General features: G+C 43.4%; 1 protein-coding gene across 1 annotated transcript; it reads left to right on the forward strand.

Moving 5' to 3' along the window:
- Positions 1 to 7,025: 7,025 nt before the first annotated feature.
- Positions 7,026 to 7,598, forward strand: LOC138433646 (interferon omega-1-like). The gene has a single exon (XM_069576671.1). It carries the CDS (start codon positions 7,026 to 7,028, stop codon positions 7,596 to 7,598), a length of 573 nt encoding a protein of 190 aa, XP_069432772.1.

Raw genomic sequence — 7,598 nt, forward strand, 5'->3', positions numbered from 1 at the left:
CAATACCACAGTTCAAAAGCATCAATTTTTTGGTGCTCAGCCTTCTTCACAGTCCAACTTTCACATCCATACATGACCACAGGAAAAACCATAGCCTTGACTAGATGGACCTTAGTCGGCAAAGTAATGTCTCCGCTTTTGAATATGCTATCTAGGTTGGTCATAACTTTCCTTCCAAGGAGTAAGTGTCTTTTAATTTCATGGTTGCAGTCACCATCTGCAGTGATTTTGGAGCCCAAAAAAAAAATAAAGTCTGACACTGTTTCTACTGTTTCCCCATCTATTTCCCATGAAGTGATGGGACTAGATGCCATGATCTTCGTTTTCTGAATATTGAGCTTTAAGCCAACTTTTTCACTCTCCTCTTTCACTTTCATCAAGAGGCTTTTTAGTTCCTCTTCACTTTCTGCCATAAGGGTGGTTTCATGCATACCTGAGGTTACTATTATTTCTCCTGGCAATCTTGATTCCAGCTTGTGTTTCTTCCAGTCCAGCGTTTCTCATGATGAAACTCTGCATATAAGTTAAATAAGAAGGGTGACAATATACATAGAGCCTTGACGTACTCCTTTTCCTATTTGGAACCAGTCTCTTGTTCCATGTCCAGTTCTAACTGTTCTTCCTGACCTGCATACAGATTTCTCAAGAGGCAGGTCAGGTGGTCTGGTATTCCAATCTCTCTCAGAATTTTCCACAGTTTATTGTGATCCACACAGTCAAAGGCTTTGGCATAGTCAATAAAACAGAAATAGATGTTTTTTTGGAACTCTCTTGCTTTTTCGATGATCCAGTGTATGTTCGCAATTTGATCTCTGGTTCCTCTGCCTTTTCTAAAACCAGCTTGAACATCAGGAAGTTCACAGTTCACATATTGTTGAAGCCCGGATTGGAGAATTTTGAGTATTAATTTACTAGCGTGTGAGATGAGTAAAACTGTTTGGTAGTTTGAACATTTTTTGGCATTGCCTTTCTTTGGGATTGGAATGAAAACTGACCTTTTCAGTTCCATGCCCACTGCTGAGTTTTCCCAATTTGCTGGCATATTGAGTGCAGCACTTTCACAGATTCATCTTTCAGGACTTGAAATAGCCAAGGAGTTCATAGTTCATTTCTGTTCAAACTCCGTGATCTCCAGCTAGAAACACACAGATTGCAATGTCCTCAAGCAGATCCCAGGCTCCACACTCACCCTGCACTCCTGCCATCTGGTTGGTATCCAGTCTGAGTTTCATTTGTGACAAAGACACTTGTAGTTTCCTGTGTTCAGGGCCCAGAAGTGTTTTCCGGTCAAACTCATGAACTAGGTCATGACCTGCTCTAGTTTTCAGGGCTTTAAAAATCTGTCTTGATGGTGATGCCTTTTGAAGATGCATGCTGGAATCATATCCCCAACTGCCTATTTCACAGCTGGTACCTACTGAGCACACATTATGCTGAAATCAAAAGCATTTTGATTGCACGTGTTTAAGCAACTAATCCATATGATTTGACATTTCAAAAAAGTTCATGAAACTCTCCAATGAAAAACTGACTACATAAAAAAATGGATGTTTGATAGATGATTCCTGATGAAAAGACATGAGAGGAAAAAGGAATTTGTTAGTTGAGATTTGTTATTTGAGAGAAATATCAATAACCTCACATATGCAGATGACACCACCCTTATGGCAGAAAGTGAAGAGGAACTAAAAAGCCTCTTGATGAAAGTGAAAGAGGAGAGTGAAAAAGTTGGCTTAAAACTCAACATTCAGAAAACAAAGATCAGGGCATCTGGTCACATCACTTCCTGGGAATAGATGGGGAAACAGTGGAAAGAGTGTCAGACTTTACATTTTTGGGCTCCAAAATCACTGCAGATGGTGACTGCAGCCATGAAATTAAAAGATGCTTACTCCTCAGAAGGAAATTTATGACCAACCTAGATGGCATATTGAAAAGCAGAGACATTACTTTGCCAACAAAGGTCCGTCTACTCAAGGCTATGGTTTTTCCAGTTGTCATGTATGGATGTGAGAGCTGGACTGTGAACAAACCTGAGTGCTGGAGAACTGATGCTTTTGAACTGTGGTGCTGGAGAAGACTCTTGAGAGTCCCATGGACTGCAAGGAGATCCAACCAGTCCATTCTAAAGGAGATCAGCCCTGGGTGTTCTTTGGAAGGAATGATGCTAAATGCTCCAGTACTTTGGCCATCTCATGGGAAGAGCTGACTCATTGGAAAAGACTCTGATGCTGGGAGGGATTGGGGGCAGGAGGAGAAGGGGACGACAGAGGATAAGATGGCTGGATGGCATCAAGGCTCAATGGACGTGAGTCTGAGTGAACTCCAGGAGTTGGTGATGGACAGGGAGGCCTGGAGTGCTGCAATTCATGGGGTCGCAAAGAGTCAGACACAACTGAGCAACTGAACTGAACTGAACTGAACTGACTGAGTCATAATTTGTCAAATATGGCATTCCCTCAGTGAAGAGAGATATATACGAAGTAGCAATTTTGAAAACATTACTGAGGATTTTGCTTCCGTTAAAGCCAGCAACTTACAAGTTCTGTTGTGGCATAAGGAAAATATTTCAACTTGATGTGAGTTTAAGACGTATATATTTTAAAAGATTTTTCAGACAATTAACATTACAGGAGAAATTTACCTTTTATATTAATAGTGAATGAAATAATTTTCTCTTTCCCTTGGGGCGCCTTTAAGTCTCAGTCTTGTCCCCATGTCTTCCTTCCCACTGGAAGGTCACAGTATCAGGCAGATTTCTGTCTGGACGTCGTCTTCTATTCTTCCACTCATTTCCCATATTCAGGTAATCTGGTAGCAGCAAGTATGCTTTACCTATAGCCACAAGTACCATCAGCTTGGAGTTTTCTACACAGGATTCACTGAATCGTTTGTAATCCAATCTGAGCAGGGGTCATCACTCTCAAGGATCTTGTCCATCATGTATCTCAATTTTATGGTGAGGATCACTTAACAATCTATGAGTCATCTTGGACAGTTAAATGCGATTCTTTTATAATTATTAGAATTATTAATTTTGTCAAGCAGAGTTAGACTCTCAGTAATAACTACCACTTGATAATTTCAGTTTGCTTCTTATACAAAATAATCAGGACACTTTGTAAATCGCTCAGCTTATCGAGAATTTGGAGGGACACATTAATGGAAATAAGAGATTTGTAACATTGAGGTATGAAATAACAAAGGGACAGCTTGTGTTAGAAGCAAAAGAGGGAAATAAGTGAGAGTTCAGGACATGCAGTGGGCTCAGGTGTTTATGCTGTGGATGGGAGTGTGGAATCTGACCTTCATTATTAGATTAATTCATTCACATAAAGTCTTAGCAGGGGGCTCTTGGAAAGGAGAATATTAACTCATTTCCCTATGTTGGAAGGATTAAGTGAGTCCCTTTAGAGGCTGAGGAATTTGTAGCTGTTGTCACTGTCATTTTTGATGAAGACTGAGTGTCTGGGGAATTTGTCTGGTGAAAGTGTTAGTGGCTCAGTCGAGTCTGACATTTGGTGACCCCCGTGAACTGTAGCCTGTCAGGCTCCTCTGCCCATGGAATTCTCCAAGCAAGAATACTGGAGTGGGTTACCATTTCCTTCTCCAGGGGATCTTCCCGACTCAGGGATTGAACCCTGGTCTCCTGCATTGCAGGAAGATTCTTTACCATCTGAGCCACCAGGGAAGCCTGGTAGGTCCTTGGTAATTAGGTTCACAGTATAACATTTATAACATTTAATGAGTAAACAATCCAGGATGGATATGCCATAAAAAGTGAGGGTAGCATCAGGGAATGTGTTCTTTCTCCTCAAATAAATACCAAGAATGAAATAGATCCTAAGGGATCCTTGCCATAAACACAATACCTTGGTATCTTCTTATTACCATGTCACAGACTGAATGTGTGTATGTTCCCCAAAATCACATATTGAAACCCTCCCCCTCGAGACTCCCTGAGGGTCCAGTGGACAGGACTCCATGCTCCCACAGCAGGGAGCCTGAGTTGGATCTCTGGTCAGGGAACTAGATCCTGCATGTGGCAAGCAAGACTTCCCATGGCCCAAGTAAAAACCCTGGATGAAGCAAGGAAGATCCAAGATCCAGCATGCTTCAACTAAGACGTGGCCCCGTCAAATAAGGACATAAAATAAGTATTTTTAAAATTCTTAAAAAACCTGCAGAAACCCAACCCATCAATATGATCCTATCACAAACTGGAATATTAGGGAGATTGTTAGGGTACAGCTCAGTTCAGTTCAGTCACTCAGTCGTGTCCGACTCTTTGTGACCCAATGAACTGCAGCACGCCAGGTCTCCCTTTCCATCACCAACTCCCAGAGTTCACTCCAACTCGTGTCCATCGAGTCAGTGATGCCATCCAGCCATCTCATCTTCTGTCGTCCCCTTCTCCTCCTGCTCCCAATCCCTCCCAGCATCAGAGTCTTCTCCAATGAGTCAAATCTTCGCATGAGTTGGCCAAAGTATTAGAGTTTCAGCTTTAGCATCATTCCTTCCAAAGAACACCCAGGAATGATCTCCTTTAGAATGGACTGGTTGGATCTCCTTGCAGGCCATGAGACTCTCAAGAGTCTTCTCCAACACCACAGTTCAAAAGTATCAGTTCTTCAGCGCTCAGCTTTCTTCACACTCCAACTCTCACATCCATACATGACTACTGGAAAAACCATAGCCTTGACTAGATGGACCTTTGTTGACAAAGTAACGTCTCTGCTTTTCAATATGCTATATAGGTTGCTCATAACTTTCCTTCCAAGGAGTAAGCGCTTTTATTTTTTGCAATCAATAAAATTCAGCTATTACTTTTAATGTCATAATTTTACTGTTACCCAGATTAAGATCAGGATCTTTTGGAATTATTTCATTCCCTGTCATTCTAGTTTTTTCGAAGCATCTTCTCATTACCCAAATGGATTTATCAACTACACAGATGCTAGGCAAGGCTGGTCTCCTAAACCCTGCCAGAAAGGGTTTGTGTTCTAGCAAATGGGGTTCTGAGTGCCCATCTCTCTTCCTTCTCCGCTTATACTGATGACATGTGGATTAAAGAAAAGGAAAATCAGCTAGCTGGTCTTACAAAGCTGAGGGCAGGTAACTGACCCAGGACTTGGCCTTCATTGAGCTTCTGTAAGAAGCAGCCCTGTCCCAGTCTTTCTGTTGTTCATGTTGGCCTCATCCTTCCCCTCTGCCACAGCCTGCTCCCCAGCTGTGCTGCACTGCAGTTTGCTAACTCAGAATAATACATCATTACCTCAGGGGAAAACCCCTTCCCTTCTTTCATACTCAGGACATTGAGACTTACCCTTGTTTTCTTCTTGCCCACAAAACAACTGTGGAAGTTTACTTTCTAGGAAAGTTGCAAAGAGAAACAAAAAAGAAATCTAACATCTTGAAAGTGAAAGAGATGTGGCCTCTCTGGCTTCTTTACTTCCCTTTCTTGTTCTCACCTCATCATGAATTAGAACCAGAGCAGAGGCAGGAATACCAACATTCTCCAATAAGTCACTAAGTGTGTATAAATGTATAAACGAAAAATTACACTCGAGTAAAGGAAAGAAGGCTATTTCTTGTGATCTAGTGCCCCGGATCTCACTGCCCTGCAATCTCAGAGGAGACAGAAACAGAGGAACAGAGATGCCCAGTAGAATCAACTGCCTGAATCAATGACCGAATCTCATTAGATTCTGAGACATAAGCTTCCAAAAAGAGACAACCCCATCACTGAATCTCCTTCCTCCAGCTCAGAAACTCTGAGCAGAACAAGAGTTGAAGAGTTTAAGTAAAAGTGTTGAATAATGAAACCTATACCTGGCAAAGTAAATATTATTTATCTATTAAATGGAAAATAATTGTAGTTGGAAACTCCTCCACTAACTTGCACAAACACACTTTTGCCCTCAGCATCTGAGCACTGCTGACACTTTAGACACCTGGGGACACGGGTCAGGAGAAGAGGAGGTCACCACTGAGCACTAGGGTCCTTCACACAAAAACTCCAGGGGAGAGGTTGGGGTTTCGGGAAGACAATTCATTTTCCCAACCAGTCAATAAGCCCTCCACAGAAAGGAGGTTTTCGAGTCCTCAGGATGTGGTGAGCCTGCCCTCAGGGAGGGAGAGAGTCCAGCAGGTGAGGAAGGGGACTCAGTCACTCCAGAGGACAGGGGTGGCTCCATGTGATCTCTCCCTTGTGAGTGAGGTGCTGCTGGGAAAATACAATTATCCTGGATGTAGAGTTTCCTCACCCATGTTCCCTGAGAAGAACCAGGATTCTGGTGGGGGTATTGGCCCAGTCTGTGGAGGACGACAGGTCTCCAGCAAGAAAAAGGTAGAAAGAAGGGTGATGTCTGTAATAGTCCTGCCCTCATGGTTCCCTGAAGGGCAGGGATCTGCAGGACATGTTCTAGAAAGAAGAGGAATGTGGGAGGAATTCAAGGACTGATAATAATCAGCCTCTTCTCTAAATCAAACACTAAAGAAAACTCATCATTTGTTTCCAAGAGCTTAACTGCCAGACTGATCTGGTAAATCCCTTATGTACGGAATCCATAGAGCAGACAGAGCCTGGCTTCCTAAGGAACCAAAGAGGGAAAAATGGAGCTTCAGAGCAAGCCAAAAATACATTCTTGGATGAGGGGAGAGCAACACTTATGCATGAGAGATAAAGGGCAATGAAGTGTGTAATTACAGATGTCCATCAATTCTGACTTAAGAGAAAGACTTTCTCATTTGATTGAAAAACATCCATTTGGATGGGCACATCTGAAGTGACTAGGAAAAGGCAAAATTAATAGTCTAGAAGGAAGAACATTTCTTTGACTGTCTTGAGAATACATAACAGAAAACCAAAAAAGGAAGTAAAAGTGCATAGAAATGATTAGAAAATGAAAATTACCATGTTCCCTATTTAATGGCCTCACTTAGAAAGCATGGCATCAGAGAACCTACCTCAAGGTTCCACCAGACATCGTCTCAGCCAGGCCAGCAGCAGCTGCATCTTCCCCATGGCCTTCGTGCTCTCTCTACTCATGGCCCTGGTGCTGGTCAGTTATGGCCTGGGAGGATCCCTGGGCTGTGACCTGTCTCAGAACCATGTTCTCATTGGCAGGAAGAACCTCAGGCTCCTGGGCCAAATGAGGAGACTCTCCCCTCGCTTGTGTCTGCAGGACAGAAAAGACTTCGCTTTCCCCCAGGAGATGGTGGAGGGAGGCCAGGCCGTCTCTGTGCTCCATGAGATACTCCAGCAGAGCTTCAACCTCTTCCACACAGAGAGCTCCTCTGCTGCCTGGGACACCACTCTCCTGGAGCAGCTCCACACTGGACTCCATCAGCAGCTGGATGACCTGGACACCTGCCTGGGGCAGGTGATGGGAGAGGAAGACTCTGCCCTGGGAAGGACGGGCCCCACCCTGGCTGTGAAGAGGTACTTCCAGGGCGTCCATGTCTACCTGAAAGAGAAGGAATACAGCGACTGTGCCTGGGAAACCGTCAGAGTGGAAATCATGAGATCCTTGTCTTCATCAGCCAGCTTGCAAGAAAGGTTAAGAATGATGGATGGAGACCTGAGCTCACCTTGA

Source organism: Ovis canadensis, chromosome 2, assembly GCF_042477335.2.
Source record: "Ovis canadensis isolate MfBH-ARS-UI-01 breed Bighorn chromosome 2, ARS-UI_OviCan_v2, whole genome shotgun sequence".
NCBI classification, from domain to species: domain Eukaryota; kingdom Metazoa; phylum Chordata; class Mammalia; order Artiodactyla; family Bovidae; genus Ovis; species Ovis canadensis.

Excerpts from the sequence above, each read along its gene's own strand:
- LOC138433646 (XM_069576671.1), top strand. The coding sequence starts at position 7,026 with ATGGCCTTCGTGCTCTCTCTACTCATGGCCCTGGTGCTGGTCAGTTAT.